Here is a 20,501-nt window from a genome sequence, read left to right as displayed (position 1 = left end):
AGAGTAGGCAGCCAAAACAGACAAACATAAATCTCGTGACCTGACTCTCAGGAATTCAGTCAGAGCCAATTCACTGTTATTTCAGGCAGCATTCCTTCAAGCTAGATTAGTGCTCTCCAAGAGTAACAGTGAAGAACACCTTCCCCAGAGTGACGAATGTGGAGGGAGAGGACATTTATGAATGCTTGCATATACTTGTGACTCCGATTCATGTGTGGCAGATGTTAGTTCATTTGCAGCAGGTTCTCATTTTGCAGGTGAAGGTAGTAAGCCTCATATAGCCAGAGTTAGGATTCCACAATACATGATCGTAGCCATAGCTACATCCCTAGGCAGGTAGTCTTTGACTGTATAAAAATGTCACCTGTGCATGTCCCTCGGTGGTGGATTATGAACTGGAAGTGTAAACTGAAATAAATCCACGCCAATGTGCTGTTAGTCATGTTATTTTATCTTAGCCCCAGAAAGTAAACCAGGACACCCACCAGCTCTGTAGCTATAATTACATTGTTTCTTTCCCTCGGAGGATAAAATGTAGACGCTACCGTGGATCTACAGCCACAGGATGATTCCCGAAAGCTTGACAGACAGAAAGAAGCAAATACTGCAGGACTCAACCCTTGGGATTTGTCAATAAAAGTTCAAGTTCATTGATGTGTAAAGCAAAACTATCCAACAAGGCTCAACTATCAGAGGAAGAACAGTGGTAATTTTCCTCAAAGTAGAAATTGAATTCAGAGAAAGAGGGATGGGGCAGGAGAGTGAAGAGAAAGACAAAGAGGAAAAGTAACTGTGTCTAGGACTAGAATAGAAACTTTGATTAGATAGAAGGTGTATTAGCCCCAGGTTAGTAAGCTCCAGGTCAGGAGTTTTTGCCGGTTACAACTGTTGCTGAATTCTAATTTTGTCTCTCATGCCATCACTTATTTTTTTACATTAAAATGCTGAAGATAATCATTATTCATTTTAGGCCTTAAATTTCTAAGAATGGGCTTTTCAAGTGTTCATCTTTAAAGTTACTTCTATTTTTTTTATAGGAGTACAATTATATCACATAACCAAAGCAATAAAATCAAACAATATAAAATAAACTGAAAGTGAACCCAGTGATGCCTCCAGGTTGAGGGTGTTGCACAGGTATATAAATATCCCCCATTACAGTGATGTTCAGGGACTCCAAAGGCAATTCTGTTTCTATATCCAGGAATAACTAATATGAGTCACATTTCTATCACTACTGTATATAATATTGTTGCAAATTAAGTCATTTTACATTCTTTCATTTATTAATTTATTACATTTTTACATCTTTCTCAAATCATGTTTTAGTATATATATATATATATACATATATATCTATATACACACAAAGATTTTTCAAGAGGCATGATGCTTTACTGAAATGGATAAATAATTGTTACATGCTTCAAATAAAAACACACAGCACAAATTTGATATTTAAAATGTCCCCTACTTATTTGCCCAGGTAAGGCCTATGAGAAACATGACTAATAAAAAACCTTTTTATTCATTTTGTATTAAATGTTAACATCCTCACCAAAAGTAGTATTCATTTTATTTATACTAAAAAAATCTCCACTCAAATCTCGACTTCTGCACTGCAAGAATTCCAGGAATGTACAATAAGCATGCTTGAAGTTCTTGGAAATCAGTAATCATATCTGAACAGGAGGAAAAGCAGTCTCAGAAAGCTCTGAGAATTTCAGAAACATACCCAAAACTGCCTAGTTAGAATACAGTACTAGAGATCTCAATCGATACCCGCCTGGTCTAAGGGAAATATTCTTCCTCTGATGCTCTGTTGCTGTGATTTAATTTAGCATGAATCATTAAATATAATCTCCCATTTTAAAGAATTAAGAAGAAATGGGAGTTTTAAAGTTCTATGAATTAGATACCAGATGATACAAATCAATCATATAAAATGTGATATTATATAGATGTTCTATACAATTTTTAAGTAGAATCAATGAAATCCTATATTTGTTAAGTAGTCAAGTATTAAACATAAAATAGATTTTATAGCAAGTATACTTAACAATATACTTATTGTTAGAATTCAGCATTATGCACTCAGGCAGTACTCTAGCCACCCTATGGTCCTATGGCTGACTTGCAGTCTGTGCATTTCTGCACCAATCTTATGATCCTAGTCACAACACCAGTGTTAGGATACAGTGTGAGATTGGACCTTGGTGGGTGGGTTCAAAACACAGGAGGTGAGAGTCAGAGTCAGGTGGCAGTTGGGAGATAGACATGCCATGCAGACCTTGCTCATGTGGAGAGTTTTATTGGGGGCACCAAAGGAAGAAAAGTGGAGTGCAGAGCGGCTTTGTGGGAAGACAGAGAGAGAGGGAGGGAGGGAGGGAGGGAGGGAGGGAGGGAGGGAGGGAGGGAGGGAGGGAGAGGGAGGGAGAAAGAAAGAGAGGGGGGCAGTGCAAACCCTGCCTGCTTCTTCAGAGGAGTGGCAGGGAAAAAGAGCTGGAATGTGTGGAGTTTGTCTCTTAAAGGGAACTTAATACATGAACACAGACTACATAGTGATGCACAGACTACATACTGACGTAGCAGCCATAGGACCCTCGGCTGGCTAGAGTACTGCCTGAGTGCATCCTGCCAGGTGACAGGGCCAGGTCAGCATAATGTTGAATCCTAACACTTAGTGAATTTTTCTTCTACTTTTTTTTTAATTACTGAAAAACAATTTTCATGATGCTTTGGTCACAAAAAGTCCAAAATCCTTTAAATATATTTGTAATTCATAACGACTAAAATTATATAAAAGTCTAATCACTTTACAGTCATAGAATTGTTTCAAGAACAGAATAATTTTCATATTTTAAACTGCTGAATATAATAAACCTAAAAGGAAACGGTTATTTTTGGAGGGTTTGTCATACTCTCTTTTGAACCAGAAGGAACCTGCTATGCTTATTTTTTTCTTAATTTTCCACTCCTTAATCACTCAGTTGATGCTTAACATTGTCACACAGTTCACTGCACAGATTTCTCATTAGTCTCATTGAAATGATAAATTATGCCCTGATTGTTTGAGCATTTGGTCTTCCTTTTAAACCACACCCTTTGGAATGAGCTTTACTGTTTTCTCTTGACATAGCATGCTCTTATAACCATCATGTTCCAATATACGTCCCACATCACATAGATTTTTTTTCCTGTGCTTTGTTAACGGAAAACAAATTGCTTGCCATTGCAAGGGAGGGATTCATCATTTGTAATTAGAATGAACCATGACATAGGAAAAGCCTGTGCACTGAGCAGTTTGTGCTCAGCTTAATTCCGCCACTGGCCATTGTAGACTGTCAGGGAAACGCTGAGTAGTAGTACCATTTGCGCAACCTGAATAGATAATGATAAAGTCAACATGCAGGCTCTGATATAGAGCATTAATAGAAATTTGGCAGCTCGTATTGAAAATACAAGATGATACAAAGATTGGAATCTCCTCTGATCTTGGAAGACTCTTGGAAGTACATTTTCTGGTATGTTTTGTTCCTATGATGCCAGTTATTCAGAACCTGAATTTCTTCCTGTCAAAATGTCTTTGACCACTGATCCCCTTCAACCAATTGAAAATATATACCACTAATCAAGAATGAGCAATGTAGGAGTCATAGGGTCAGTAATTGAGTAGGTTCTTAGAAAGGTTAAAGGGCTCTAGGAGTAGCACCAAACTCGTTAAATGTTTTACTCCTAAGACAGTAAAGACAATGGCTTTAAGTAATTAAGCTCATTTCAACTGTTCTCCAAGCATTCATTATTATATGATATAATACAGATTATATATAATAGCCGGGCGGTGGTGGCGCATGCCTTTAATCCCAGCACTTGAGAGGCAGAGGTAGGCGGATCTCTGTGAGTTCGAGACCAGCCTGGTCTACAAGAGCTAGTTCCGGGACGGGCACCAAAGCTACAGAGAAACCCTGTCTCGAAAAAGCAAAAAAAAAAAAAAAAAAAAAAAAAAGATTATATATAATATACTTACATATTGTGTATTACTATACTTCTATCTGTGCAGTCCTGTACTGTTGATGTTGATGTATCGGGCTCACTCATTAGCTCTTAGAGAACCTACATAAAAACAGATAGGTTTTGCTTATTCTCCTGGGATTTAATAGAATATAAACTCAGTAAAGACTCACTGAAGATGTATTGAACCATCAAGGTGAGTGTTTGAGTGTTGCCTAGCAGAAAAGATTCCAGGGTAATTTATACTGAGCCGGAGGAGCAAAGGTGTGTCTCTTGAACTCTAGTCTCTTCCTTGGGATTACTACAGAATATCATGTGTCTGAGCAGAATCTTGTTTTATTTACAATTTATTATACTTTCAATCTTAAGGATCTAGTAGAATATCTATAAAATAATGAGTGCTTCTGTTTATTTTATTTTTTTCAAACTATAAAGGATATGTAGCCAAAATTAATGTTCTACTTCAAACAAATGCTTGCAGAATTGGGAAAGACATACTTTATTCCACTTTACTGTCTTGGTCCAGAGCATTTTTGAAAATAACAATTTCTTTTAAGCATTGGGCTTCTCAGTTGACTGTGGAAAAGACTTGATAGTCAAAAGACAGTTTATCTCATTCTGTCTTTATTCTTTCTTCTCATCCCTGTTTCTAGGTCAGAGATTCTCAACCTTCCTAATGTTGCAACACTTTAATACAGTTCTTCTTCTTGTGATGACCCTCAACCATAAAATTATCTCATTGCTACTTCATAACTGTAATTTTGCTATTGTTACAAATTGTAATGTAGATATATTGGGAGACACAGAGTAGCCTGAGGGTCATGACCCACAGATTGAGAACCACTGCTCTGCCGTAATTTTTCAGTGTTCACTCTACAAGTTTTATTATACTTTGAATGGATTGAAACAATAGCCTCCTAAAAAGTAAAGGTTGTCGGCTTAGAAAAATCGTTGAAACAGATTTAAAGCACGGAGTTTAATTAGAAATGTTCACAGTTAGAGCCATTTGATTCTAATGGTGCTGATAAGAATATTAAATGAATTAACTTATCTGTTCCCCTTAAGAATAGACAGCAGGCACCGTGATGAGTTGTAATAAATGAGAGATGCTGCTTCTCTGAATTCATGTAGCTTGCTAGGTGCTAAAACAGCTCCTGAGCACGCATAAACTTCTCAGACAAAGGTGATTTCAGGTTAATTAACGCAAAGGCAGGTATTTCTGTGACTTGACTGACTTGCACTCAGAATGATAGTGAACTGAGCTGGAAGTTCCTCCTGTCCTATCTGCGAACCACGTTGTCACACAGAGAAGGTCTGAGTGTTTTCACCCTTCTCTTAGCCCACATATAGGTCAGCGTCTACATTATGCTAGCTATTTTACTATTGGATAGATCATAGAACACAAAGTGTGCCATGTCATTATTAAAATGATTAGTCACTCTAGAAAGAACATTCTGATGATGTGAAACTGGATTTTATACTTTCCTAATATAGTTTTATGCCTAATAAATAAAAGAGAATGGCCCTACTAACTGTATAGGCATTACAGAGATGTACAGACTTGGGTCTGTGAAATTTGGTATATAATGTGTTTTATTTGCAAGTTTTTATAGCAAAATTCATTTTCTTAATTAAAACAAATATGGGGAGCTCTCTCTGAACTCTTCTTCTCTACCTAAAATCAAAACATTCAAGAGGATCTTAGTTACATGTCTGCTCCCTGGAAGTTCCATCAGTCAGAGAAAACTGATTCAATACAGAAGACTAGAAAATGACAAGACACTCAAAGCCTTATTAGAAACTTTGTTAGCTTCCATTTATATTTCTAAGGACATATTTGTTTATCCCTACAGCCATTTGACCATCTTATCATGAAATATACTTCATTCCTTATAAACACATTACTATGGGGCTCTGTTACTAATTTAAAATAAATTTAGTATTGACCCATGCATGTAATATTAAAAATTAATACTTTTAATATTACTTTCCCTGCTGTCAGTTTATTTCATGGTCCCAGATAAAAGGCTAGATTAAATACAACTTTCCTCTCCTATAATCCTGATTATGAATCAGGTCAAAGGGCCCAAATGCCTATATCATCCCATCCCAAATTCCCTGGTGCTTCTTTCATATGCTTAAGACAATAAACTTCCTCGATAAAAAAATGAAAATTGTTTTTACTGTTAAAATGTAATGGTCCCAGGAGAAAGTTGGTTCATACTGTCTCTCCTAATACAACTTTCACATTTTCCCAGAAGTAATTCAGTGACTGTAATGGAAAGTTAAGAAAAAAAATGGAGACCCTTTTCGTCAAGATGGCACCGAAAGCGAAGAAGGAAGCTCCTGCCCCTCCCAAAGCCGAAGCTAAAGCGAAGGTCTTGAAAGCCAAGAAGGCAGTGCTGAAAGCCGTCCACAGCCACAAAAAGAAGATCCGCACATCGCCCACATTTCGGCGGCCCAAGACCCTGCGGCTACGAAGGCAGCCTAAATACCCCCGGAAGAGCGCGCCCAGGAGGAACAAGCTTGACCACTATGCCATCATCAAATTCCCCCTGACCACCGAGTCAGCCATGAAGAAGATAGAAGGCAACAACACACTTGTGTTCATTGTGGACGTCAAGGCCAGCAAACACCAGATCAAACAGGCTGTGAAGAAACTCTATGACATCGATGTGGCCAAAGTCAACACCCTCATAAGGCCCGACGGAGAGAAGAAGGCATATGTTCGGTTGGCTCCTGATTATGATGCTCTGGATGTTGCCAACAAAATTGGAATCATCTAAACTGAGCCCAGCCGGCTAATTCTAAATATACACTTTTTCACCATAAAAAAAAAAATGGAAAAATAGTACTAGGAGCTAGATTTATAACATGATAATTACATTGTCCCAGGCTTAATGAGGAAAGTAAGAAATATTCTGTTATTGTAGTGGTTTTAAAGGTAACTAGATGATAGGTTAGGTTAGAACAATGAGTCATCTTCTCAATCCTTCTTTAGGTTACTTTAATTCCAGCTAGTCATGTGTATCCCTTGAGTCATCTTTCTACAAGGTAAATACTCCCAGGCATACCAGGTATTTCTTATAAGCATTATTCTGGGCATATATCTTCATTCATCAAACATTTAGGTAATGTTAATTATGTTCTGAATAATTATTCTAGGAACTATGACTTAGAGATCAACAAGATAGATTAAAGCTTGCATTACAATTAGGATTCATACAAAAAAGCACATTAACATATATGTTTACAAATGTTTACATATATAACTTATGATGGTATAGAAATATTTCTTTATAAACTACAATACACAGAATTGCCTAAGAGACTTTTGGTGTGAAGACACACACACACATACACACACATGTACATGCATGCACGTGTACGTGTGTGTGTGTGTGTGTGTATGTTGAGAAAGAAAGAGGAGAGAGATAATTCGGGTAAACTAATACTCTTTTAAAAAGAAATATGACATGAGATTTTTATTCTTGGTTAATAGAAACAAGTCTGGGGTGAATCATATAAAAATAGTGATGTATAAAAAAACCAATGATAGGATACAAGGATCATCATGGCAGAGGGTGCAGAAGGATTATAGGAGCCGGAAGTGACAGATGGCTACAACATGGAAACCCTATCTTCTAGACACAGCAGAGGCACAGAGCTGTGATATTGTGACAAGACATATCAAGCCCAAACTAGACCAAATTCTAGAATGCAGGAAAGCTGGGCACAAAAGTCCACCCATAGTCAAAAAGCTATTCACAATTACTAGTCACTGAGAAAGGAAAAGTCATTTTTTCCCAGGATGTAGTTTCTGATAACTCCAGTTGAAAGCACACAAATCCAATAATACATGGGCAGTGCAAATTGGCCTTAATTCAGGAAAAAAGATTTGGTAAGGGTGGTGAGACAAGGGGGAGTGGACTTGAGGAGAGTTGGGGTGAGAGGAGAGGGTCAACATGATAAAAACTAATTTTATGAAATTCTCAAAGGACTAATAAAGATGAAATAATTGAATAAACTATTAAATGAATAAAACCAAGTCTTGCCATAAAGAGATGAGAGGAAACAAGAAAAACGAAAACAAAATCTCAAAACCATGGTGATTTTCAAATGAAGTCAAGCTCCTCTGACGTAATGCAAGCACAACTGATGGGAACGATAAGGAAAGGATTACGAATGGCTTCTCTAATATGAAACTGTCCAGAGGGAAGAGTTCTCTGTGGCATTGACTGCAGTAATGAAGGCTCCTTAATGGGGAATATTTAGAAATGGAGCATGGAGGAGAAGTAGAAGGTTATTTTTGGAATGGCTATTAAAAATAATTAGACATACAAATGCAGTTAATTTTGTGGTAGCAGGATGGATAGAGAATGACAACATGGGAATGAAACAAGAGCGAGAATGAGAGGCTTGTCAGGTGTTAAGGAAGTCGGGAGCTAGCTTTGGATCATCATGAAGCGAGTGTAGAAAAGGTAGAGATGAGAACATGGAAAACTATGCAGAGCCACCATGATTTAGATAGCATCCACAAGAATGCAGGGAACTGATCATCACTTCAGAAGGAAAGCTAATTGTGTTATTAAAACAAAGTCAGGTGTCAATCAGATCACTTCTGAAATAGCTAACATGATGAGCCCTTAGAACCAAATGCAAGATTTGAACCAACAAAGGAAAGTTTCATAAGCCTCCATTAAGTGATGGTAGGAGAGCCATCACTAGTGAGGGGAGGAGGCAGCAGAGCCCAGCTTGTGTCCTTTGGACCCTTCTGAACTCTCACTTAGGTTGTTGCTGTTGTTTGCCTGTAAAGGAGAGGGAGAAAGCAGAAGGTAGTCTGGCTGGAATACAAATCAAAGCAAGTTTTCTATTGCAATTTAATGAGAAAGGCTCAAATATAAAATGACCACCCAAAGGGGGAAAATACTATGATTTAGGAGAAACAGAAACAATGTATTAACTCCCTGAAAAATTGACGTTATGAAAGTATAGGAATGAAGGAAAGGTTTGGCATTTCTTAAGATAGGGTAGCATTCCTCACAGCAATCAATTTCACACTTTAGTGTAAGTGTTTGATCTTGCCTGTACTTCTTTCTGATTTCTTGTTTTAGCCACATACTAGCTAATTACTTATCTGAGTATCACAAATAGTGGGATAATTAATAATAATTATATTATTACATATTGCATTATTTATAATATATTACATATTATATTCCATTTTAATTAATAATGAAATAACAAATAAAATTAATGTCTGTTACTGTATAGATACATGCTAATACATAATACATGCATAATTATATACCAATACATCTGTATAGTATACACTAGCTGTCTAACTGTAAGAAACTCTTACACATGATATCTAATTGTCTTACAAAAGAGCTTCATTCTTAATTGTCACCACTCTAGGCAGGGTATCTGGGAGAGGGAGCTGGTAAGTGAAGCAGAGTAAAGTCTTATTCAATATGCAACTTTATTCAGAGCATCAGACAATTTATACGCCAATGGCTAAGAAAAGTCACCTGAGTAAAGTTCTCATGAGTTCAAGCTGTGTACAATCACAAGAACAAGCCACACGTGCCAAAAAAAGTCATTTTTTTTCATAGAGACATATAAATAAGAAACAGTCAATTGCAATGAACAACCTGAAGTAAAATCACTTCCATCCACTCTGCCTTGAAGGAACAGAAAAGCTCATTTCCAGAACTATTCTGTTTTGAAGAAACAGAGGTCATGAGACTCTTGCCTTGTTTCCTTAAAAGAACTTAGAATTCTCCTCACATGACTTAATTTTTTGGACTGTTCTGACACTTTAATAAAATTAGTATAGGCTAATTATTTTAGGTTGACATAAAGATAGAGAAATTACTCATTAAAAAAAGAACCTCATAAAAAACGTAATACAAAATTGTTTGGTTGCTACGTTTCTTCCTTGATATTATAATTTGAAAACTGTTCTAGATTTGTGTTGTGAGTATATTGAGCCCAATGGTTATCTATTGCCAAGTGATCAGACCTGAAAATATACTTACAGGTAGCATTACACAGACTAAACAAGTTGTAGTTAAGAATATAACGTATGTGAAAAACAAAATGATTCATGAAAAAAGAAACCATGAATTTGAAGAAGAAAGTATGTGGCAAGATTTGAATAGAGGAAGGCAAAGAAGAAAAATCTTGTAATTAAATTATAATTTAAGTCATTTTTAACATTTAAAAATGGAAAAAAAATGAACCTCACCCTTTTTCATTTGAACAATACATAGGAAGGTAACTGATCTGCATAGTGTATTGAATGATATTTGAACATCACTTATTGAGTTCCATTCTATTTAAGGCAAATTTATTTATTGAGTTTCTTATTATTTAGCTACAAAGCTAAGTAATTTTTCCTCAGTTGCTTCTGGTTGTGGATAATGCTCAAAGACAACTGCAGAAATTGATGTTCGTCATGGCTGTGGTAATCTCCTGGGACTCCTAACCACAGCACATGACCACGCAGAAGCATGTGTGAGTAAGAGGAAAGAGCAAACACTGAATGGGAGCCCAGGGTCAACCATATTTTTGATCTTTACATTTGTTACATGGCTCTGTCTTAGAAGCATAATGAAACACAATACATAAAATGCCCTGGAAACAAGGGAGTTCATTCCAGACAAGTTCTCAGCGGTTAATTTCTCATATACAACCTCTGAGGTCAACGAGTAAGACTTACTACTAACAACTGTCCTGGCAGATGACACAGAGGTACTGTGACTTTGGAGAGAGGAAGGGGGTATATGCATAGGAAGAAAAATAAAAGAGAAAGGCCAAAATTCTTTTTATGCACTTATAATAGACAACTCCCATGATTTATAAAGCCAAAGGGATGAGAGTCAAAGGCTAGGCCTGCTGCCAGTGGTTCAAAAGCAGCAGGAGAGTAAAACTAGAAAATGCAGAGCAACAACAGCAAATCAAAGAAAGAAAGATGGCACTCCAGGACACTGACATCCTGCCCTAGTTAGTCAGCGAAGAGCCAAGATTAGATGCTAGGACAGGAAGCTTGTTAGCCTGACAACAGACACATGTTTAAGAGAGTCTACAGGAAGGCAACAGTTACAACAACAAACTTGCCATCACTGCCTATTTTCACGTCTCTATGCTCCAGTTAGTAATATTAAGCTAGAAAGTAAAGCCACTGTCGCTACTACATACATTCTCCAGGTGTCTCCCACAAAATGCTTGAGACTCTACAGTTGGTGGTTGGCTTGTACATTCCACATCAATTCAAAACCTCATTACAAATCTGAAAGGCTTAATTAAATTTAATTACACTTACAGAATATCTTGTATTCAATCCATTTATAGATCTCATTTCATTATATTGAGATTTAAGTATATGCACATTATTAGGGAGCAGACATCTGATAGTTAATACAATAAAAACCATAGTCACTAATCCCTCATTGTTTGATTCAGCACTCACCATAGAGAACACTGCTTGTAGCTGATAGTCAAGGTGACAACTTCAACACCTGCTGTGCCATTAACACACCAGAAAATAGCAGGCAATAAGAGAGAGAAAGGTGCACTGAGTCTTTTCAGACAGTGAATGAGTTTGATTCAAGAAGTGCATTGTAGCCCAATATCTAGATAATTTCCATGGTTACAACTTGTAATTTCTATGAGAATAAACTATAAATTTTATTCCAGGCTTGAATGTATTGAAGTGAGGCTCTGAGAGAAAGAAGATGTAGATATTGAGATACAACTAACAATTTAAATGCTACAGAGCTATTTAGGTATTTGTATAGCCATCCAGATAGACTTTGCTAAAGGAAATAAACTCAGATATGAATAGTCAGCAGTATTTGCTACAAAACTGTCTGGGTATGTATATGCATGAGTGTGGCATTGTGCAAGTATAAAATGTTGATCCTCAAATAAAAAAAAAAAAAAGAAAGAAAAAGCCGGGCGATGGTGGCGCACGCCTTTAATCCCAGCACTCGGGAGGCAGAGGCAGGCGGATCTCTGTGAGTTCGAGACCAGCCTGGTCTACAGAGCTAGTTCCAGGACAGGCTCCAAAGCCACAGAGAAACCCTGTCTCGAAAAACCAAAAAAAAAAAATAAAATAAAAAATAAAATAAAATAAAATAAAATAAAATGTTGATCCTCTACTAATGTCTCTGGTATGATTTTAAGTTTCATCTTATTTAGCCATAAAGCTTATTCATGTTTCAGATGAGAACACTGGGGCCCTAAAATTTTCAAATTCAAAGTCTGACAGCATTTTATTAATGTAATGTTTACATTATTATGATAAAAATGAATTTACTGAATATTAGTGGAGAGAAAATGATAGCTGTATGATGAAGATGAAGATAGATAGCTAAATAGACATACAGACTGATGAATGATAGATGGAAAGGTGATAGATGAGTGGTATACAGATTAGTACTTAATACCTGTAAAAATTATTTCTGTTTCACAGGATTATCGTAACAAAGTATAATAATCCAGGAGGTTTAAAAAATAATTTATTGCTTCATACTTCTAGAGCTACAAATCTAAATTTTTTTTTTTTTTTTGAGACAGGGTTTCTCTGTGGTTTTGGAGCCTGTCCTGGAACTAGCTCTTGTAGACCAGGCTGGTCTCGAACTCACAGAGATCCGCCTGCCTCTGCCTCCCGAGTGCTGGGATTAAAGGCGTGCGCCACCACCACCCGGCTTACAAATCTAAAATTTGAGTGGTGGGAGGATATGACTTTCTAGAACATTCTGAAGGAGAACTTTAGCATTCTTCTCTCTTTCTGAAATTTGTTTAAAACTCATTTAACTCATTTACATTTACAAATACCCAATTCCCAAATGCTTCCGTTTGAATTGAAATGTCCCCACACAGTTTCGGTTTGGGCTCCTGTTTCTCAGCTGAATGGAGTCAATTGGAGAGGACTGTGGCATCTTAATGACTGGGGGAAATAGGCCTCTATGCTCAGGACTTTGAAGGTCACATTTGGGCCTCTAGTTCCAGCCATATTTTGCCTCCTGCTCTACCTACTGTGCGAAGAGCTACTGCCACGTCTTCCCAACACCATGAAGAACTAGACTCCTCTGCCATTCTCATCTTTACAACAGACTACTCGTAGGTCTTTTTGTCAATTTCACACAAGCTATGGTCATCTCAAAAGAGAGAAACACAGCTGATAAATGGCTCCATCAGATTGCTCTGTAGGGAAGCCAGTGGGGGCACTTTTTGATTAATAATTGATGTGGGAGGACCTCTTCCACTGCAGGCAGTGCCACCTGGGCAGGTCATCCTAGGTTGTATAAAAAAGTAGACTGAGAAAGCCATGAGGACAAGTCAGTAAGCAGTGTTTTCCCACATTCTGCTCTAGTTCTTTCTCCAGGTTATTGCCTTGAGTTCCTGCCCCGACTACCCTTCATGATGGACTGCAGCCTGTAAGCTGAAATAAATCATTTCCTTCCCATATGACTTTTGATCACCATCTTTATCACAGTAGTAAATAGCAAAGTAGGATGGCATGCAATGTTCAGTCACCAAGAAACACAATAAACATGTCCTCCCATAAGGTGTTTCCCTCCAGCTCTTTGTCCCAGAAACTCAAAAGAAACATTCCAAATAACACTACATTGTTGGGTCTGGGGTAATAATTCAATATATTCCTTGGTATACACAGGTCCATCTTAAATGGAAAGACATTTGATGACTCTACTTTCTTTTCAATTCATCTCTATCTATAAGGCTTCTTTATTAAAGTTCCAATATAAGAAAGAAACCCAGGGGGCTGGAGAGATGCCTCAGTGGTTAAGAGCACTAGCTGCTCTTCTAGAGGTCTTGAGTTCAATTCCCAGCAACCACATGGTGGCTCACAACCATCTGTAATGAGATCTGGCACCATCCTCTGGAGTGCAGGCATACATGAAGGCAGAATGTTGTATACATAATAAATAAATAAATCTTTAAAAAGAAAAAAAGAAAAAAGAAACAATACCCATCAGGACTTTTTAAACAAAATGGTTAAATCCACTTGGATTTAATTCCTCATGCAAACCTGTAAAGTACAAGTTATAGAAAAGAAGCACTTCCACTGTCTTAAAATGTCAAATCACCTCTTTAAAAAAGTTCTACATTTTGATAACCTTTGGGGGTTTGATAATCTTTAGGGAGATCCTATCTAGACTAATTTGTGATCAGCTCACCAGTTCCAATGTTTTTACAACAGAGTCTTAAACGCATCTATATCCTGAAAGTTACTGAATGAGCGATAAATGAGTAAGTTATTAGTGTTAGAACATAATTGCGGGAACAATCAATGAACCTCCTCTGTCTCTCACAAGAAAGTCAATTTGAAGAAAAATCTCATCATTTTCCCGCAATAGATTCTATCTTGATAGCTTACCTCCAACATCAAATCCAAATAAAGTTCAATATTCAGGAAATTCCTAATGTGTCAAATCTTGTCTAACTCCAACTAAAATTACATTAGGGAATACATAATAGATATTATTTTTTGCTTGGCATCAAACATGATGGTACATGCTGCTGATATTCACTCTGAAGAAGTAAATAATGATTCTGTTTGTGGTTGTTTTTTAAAGGATTCTGCTGTTGGTTACACAAAGATTGAATCACATTATTACAAGAATTAGAGACAACACCTGGGTAGGCTGGTAGTTGATGTCTTATGAGGCAATGAAATTGTGGCTTAAGATGCCGGTTTTTAAATTAAAATGAATGATTATTGATAAGAGATATCATGAAAGAAAATTTGATAAAATTAGGTAATGCATAAGGCTGAAAATTGAAGGGTTTGCATGACTTATGAATTTTTTTAAACTTTGTTGACTGGAGAAGAGTTGAAGAGTTGGAATACAGACTAAGGGATTTACAAATATTTACTTATTCATGTAGATAGCCAAATTGAGACAAGCTAGAAAGGAAACTCATTTGTAATGTGGTCTCTTCTTCCACATTGGAACATGAAAATTTATAGGAGACTGTTGACACAACCTGTTTTCTCCTATATTCATGGGCTGAAACAAAGAAAATGAGAAAAAAACTTCATGCTCCTCCTCTGATTTCTGACCTTTTCCTCAATTTTTTTTTTTTTTTTTTACTTTTTTCCTTTCTCCCTTAATGAATTGTGAGAAAAATTGTAGGGTTAATTGCTTCTCATAGATACTTTTATTCCAGATGTTATTTCTAGATGCATATACATATTTATTTCCAAAGCAAATTTCATTACTAAGAAGAAATTGGATTGTTGTGTATATTTAATATGATAAATCTAAATAGCTAGATCATATATTTACTTAGAAATTAATAAATCATGAAAATATAATTTTTCCAAAATCTGCATTCTTTCAACTTTTAGATGTTCCCATAAGTGTCTTTCTGCCATTTTAGATTCCTCTGTTGAGAGTTCTCTGTTTAGGTCTCTATTCCATTTTTTATTGGATTATTTGTTCTTTTGATAACCAATTTCTTGAGTTCTTTGTATATTTTCTAGATCAGACCTCTGTCTGATGTGGGGTTGGTGAAGATCTTTTCCCATTCTGTAGGCTGTCATTTTGTCTTGTTGACCATGTCCTTTGCTTACAAAACTTTTCAGTTTCAGGAGGTCCCATTTATTAATTGCTTCTCTCAGTGTCTGTGCTACTGAACTTATATTTATGAAGTGGTCTCCTTTGCCAATGGCTTCGAGTGTAGTTCCCACTTTCTCTTCTATGAGGTTCACTGTGGCTGGCTTTATGTTGAGTTCTTTGATCCATTTGGACTTGAGTTTTGTGCATGGTGATAGATATGGGTCTATTTTCTTTTTTCTACATGTTGATATCCAGTTATGCCAGCACCATTTGTTAAATATGCTTTCTTTTTACCATTTGATAATTTTTGGTTCTTTGTCAAAAATCAGGTATTTGAAGGTGTGTGAATCAGTAATGTAGCAGAATACAAGATTAACTAAAAAAAAATCAGTAGTCCTGCTATACACAGATGATAAATGTGCTGAGAATGACATCAGAAAAACTTTACCCTTCCCAATAACCACAAAGTATCTCGGAGTAACTCTAACCAAGCAAGTGGAAGATTTGTATGACAAGAACTTTAAATCTCTGAAGAAAGAAATTGAAGAAGACATCAGAAAGTGGAAAAATCTCCCATGTTCTTGTGTAGGCATAATTAACATAGTAAATAGCAATCTTACCAAAAGCTATCTACAGATTCAATGTAATGCCCATCATAATCCCAAAAATTCTTCACAGACCTTGAAAGAACAGTACTCAACTTCATGTGGAAAAGCAAAAAAAAAACCAGGATAGTCAAAACAATCCTGTACAATAAAAGAACTTCTGGAGGCATCACAATCCCTGACCTCAAACTACAGTATTGAAAACAGCCGGGTATTGGCATAAAAACAGACAGGAGGATCAATGGAACTAAATTGAGATTAAGAAATTTTATTCAGTTGAAACACACTATATGTAAAACTATGTAAGATTAATTGTACCAAGGAAAGTATTGATTTAAAATATTTTTACACTACACACAGTAGATCAGTATGTGCTCAGGTTATTTCTACATTATAGAATAAATTGTAAGAGAATTTTATTTTTAATTATATATAAAGGTAGAAGGCACTACTTAGTAGGACTTCATAACTTCATGTTTTTTTATATTTGCTTGAAAATATGTGCAGTATACTAACTAACCTATAAAAATTATATTTTAATATTGATGACTAAAATTTAGTACTGATTAGACTCTGACAGCCTACTAAATACGTTATTAGTGTTTAAGTTAATGACTTAAACTAACCTATAAAAATTATATTTTAATATTGATGACTAAAATTTAGTACTGATTAGACTCTGACAGCCTACTAAATACGTTAATAGTGTTTAAGTTAATGAATACTTGCTTGAAACCCAAATCAAAGAATGCTAATTCACCTCATTGATTATCTGGCTTATGTTCATTGTGTTTGGAAAAACAACTTGTCCTTCTTACTAATTCCATAAACTGTGTTCCTCACACAATAGTCACCTAATACTATTCCATGGAGACAGAATTGCTTAGGAAACCATTCTTTTTTCATCTGTCTTGTTAGTACACCAATAAGTGAGGCATATATATATCTTGATTTCTAGATACCTACACAGTGTTTTTAGTCAATGTCTATATGCAATTGTAGGACATGAAAACCTACATTTATGTCAATAGAGGTTTACCTAAAAGTACCTTAAGTTCTCTTAAGGAAATTTCTCTAGTATTTGGATCAAAACTTAGCTTGAAAGCACCCATCTATATATAAAATGATGCCTTGAAAGTTTAAAACCTCCCTTGAAGAATGGCTTTGGGTACATTGTGATTTCCTAATGATGAAGAACAGATGGGATTGATTGCAATCTCAGTGTGAAGCAGGAGGAAAATGCCTGCAGATATCCAAGCCTGGTAGGGATCAGTCATAAAAGCCCCGCTAGCCCAGGCTTATCGGAGTGAAAGATCCAGACTGATGAACACAAGGCAAAGTTTGTGCAAAAGAAGTGAAATCGGCCTAGTAATGACTTGATTACCAAAAAGAAAATATCACTTATGGAAGAGGATGCTCTAAATGAGCTAAAAAAGAGAAACATTCTGTTCTCATTAGGCTTCAAATAAAAAGTTGCAAGATTTGCTTTATTGGCAGTAGGAGATGCCCAGTAGTAATTTATGTTCTGGGAAGACTTTCTTATACATAGTTAGCTCATCATTTATTTCAGACCCTCTAAGTCTCCAAGGAAAAAAAAAAGATTGTAGTCAAATGGCAAATGAGAAACAAATATCCAGATAAGCCACAGTTGGGTGAATTATGTAAATACTGAGGACTGTAGTAAATGGGCTCCTTGGATAGCTCATTCTGGTCCACTTAACATCTGAGGAAGATAAAAAAGTAAATTGTAATTATGAAATAATAAAGGGCAGAAAGATCTTAATTGCCATCTGAGGATGGATAGAAGAATGGACTGTGGATTCATTTTGATGTGCATTTTTTATAGCTCTTCAGGTACTTAGAAATGCATGGTGTGTATAAGCCATTATTCAGTTAATGAGATGCTAAACTACAATTTGCGTTGAAATTGTCCAGTGCTGCTTCTCATTAAAGAGATAATGACTCAAAAGATATTTTAGGTGTTGCTACAAGCTGCTGTTTTCATTCAATTTTTATTTGGCAAATTGGGTCGCATTGTATTACAAGATGATCATCTGTCCTGTAACATGTTCATGTCCCATGGTTGGGAAACAGGGAGATGATGGAATGTGATCACCCCCTGTGCACCTGGCATGTGGCCCCAGAAAAACGCCTTGGTGAAGCAAGTCAGCAGACCTTCATGCAACGACCTCAATTTTGGTCTAAAACATCTGCAACCATGCAGTACCCTCCAACATATCGTGTAGCACAGGGCGATGGGCCGAGCTATGCTTTTCTCGGATTTCCTGGCATTGTAAAGGAGCTGATGGTGTGATGACCACAGAATCCACTATCTTAAGGAAGGAGTCACCTGGCAGGCACTAACAGGTTTTGGGGAGCAAAGCATAGTCCAGCTCCAGGGCAGCTTTCTAAGCTGCCAGTCCTCTTGTTGCAGAGTTATGCATCTAGAGTTTCCATCTGACGACAGATCTCTGCTGCAAGAGGACTAGCTAGAAAATGAAAAAATGTTTGAGTAGTCGTGATTCCAGTCACTGCTGAGAATGTGGGGAAACTGTCCTATACATATCTTTTGGAATTGAAAACTGTAGCACAGAATTCTGTTTCTTTGGAGAATCTGGCGATTTCTTTTCTGAAAGACTAGGGGGGAAATTCTCACAGCTTTGTAGGCTTTGCTATTTACCACTGCTCTTTAGAAGCAGCCACACAGAGAAGCAGAACGAATGAGGCTGGCTGTTAAATTCAAAATTTATTAACAAAAACAGCAGTGGCCACCAGCTTATACTGTGTATGCTCTTCTGTAATGCCTAATTCACTAATTATTGCTATGTTGTGCCCAAGGCAAGGCATTTACAATATTTTTTAAGTATTTGCCTGTACTATGGAGATTTTTCCCTAGACATGGCACTCAAAACCAAAAAGCAGCAAGCACCAAGCTTGCAGAAATAACCTGCTTAACGTGTGATAGAGGAAGACATCCAAGGTCAACTTCAAACCTCCACAGATTCTCTCTCTCCCTTCTTCCCTCCTCTCTCTCTCTCTCTCTCTCTCTCTCTCTCTCTCTCTCTCTCTCTCTCTCTCTCTCTCCTCCTTCACACGGAACCACACGTACCTTAACACATTTGTGCACACACATACTGATATGCGAAATATAAATAAATATACCCTCCATGAACTAGGTGGGTAACTGAGTCAGTTAATGGTTTGTCCCAGAAGCGTAAGGACTTGATTTCAAGTCCAGCACCCATGTAAAAATCTGGGCATAGAAGCAGGTACTTGCAACCCCAGTGCTGGGATGAAGAAACAGGAAGATTTCATGGACTTTCTGGCCAACAAGCCTAGCCAGCCAATAATCTTTAAGTTCAAAGAGAGACTCTGTCTCAAAAAACAAAGGTGAGAGTGATAAAGACATTTGATGTCAACATCTTTCTTCCACATGTGCACAGATAGGTACATGCACTTGCCACATGCATACATACATGCCACACACATGCAAACACTACACATTAAAATATCTTCCTCCCAATGTTCATTACAGTATTATTCATAGTGGAACACTATGATTTTCTTTAACAAGGAAATATTCAAAATGCTAACAAGAACCATTCTGACGCCCCCTAAATAAATTTCAAAAAATGCATAATAATGTTGAAAAATTCAGCTGTTAAAAATATGTATAATTAAAGACGGACAAAACTAGAAATACAGCAACCACAGTATTTCAAAAGTTCAGAATAGAACTATGCATTAAATTTTCTAAACTTCATACATTCAAAACAAAGGAAAATAACTCATCATATCATACATTAGGATAACAGATCATCATTGAACCTCTCATGTGATCACCACTGTGCTTAGCTTTGGGTTCAGAGAGATATGTGGGAGCTCTGTCCTGAAAGAATCATACAAACCAACAGAGTAATTCAGCAGAGAAGATGAATTTATGATATATTTTGTAGGCAGTGAGGGAGGATTTTCTAGGGAGCTGTAACAGTGTAAAGGTTAGCGGAATGACTCCACCATAAAGGAATGGAGTAGTTTAAGGCTGGAGTTGTTTAGTGGGGTCAAGGGAGAGATGAGGTCCACAGATCCATCGAGAGCTTACTCTGACACAGTACAGAACATAGCCTTTATTCAGAAGGCCATATGGGTGACAGAAATAGGCTGCATTGAATGGATTTAAATTGCAAGTCAAGTAATCGGCCTTACAAATATACTTGTAATAATATGAAGGGTCTACTATAAAACACAAGGAAAACAGATAAAGAAAGTAATTATGGAACACATCACATTA

The 20,501-nt window shown here is 36.7% G+C and overlaps 1 protein-coding gene across 1 annotated transcript; it reads left to right on the top strand.

Moving 5' to 3' along the window:
* Positions 1–6,329: 6,329 nt before the first annotated feature.
* Positions 6,330–6,833, top strand: LOC130890160 (60S ribosomal protein L23a-like). The gene has a single exon (XM_057794168.1). The coding sequence runs from the start codon at positions 6,330–6,332 to the stop codon at positions 6,795–6,797; it is 468 nt and encodes a 155-aa protein (XP_057650151.1). The 3' UTR covers positions 6,798–6,833.
* Positions 6,834–20,501: the final 13,668 nt, after the last annotated feature.

Source organism: Chionomys nivalis, chromosome 18 (assembly GCF_950005125.1).
Source record: "Chionomys nivalis chromosome 18, mChiNiv1.1, whole genome shotgun sequence".
NCBI lineage: Eukaryota > Metazoa > Chordata > Mammalia > Rodentia > Cricetidae > Chionomys > Chionomys nivalis.
This window is presented reverse-complemented; position numbering and strand designations above follow the sequence as displayed.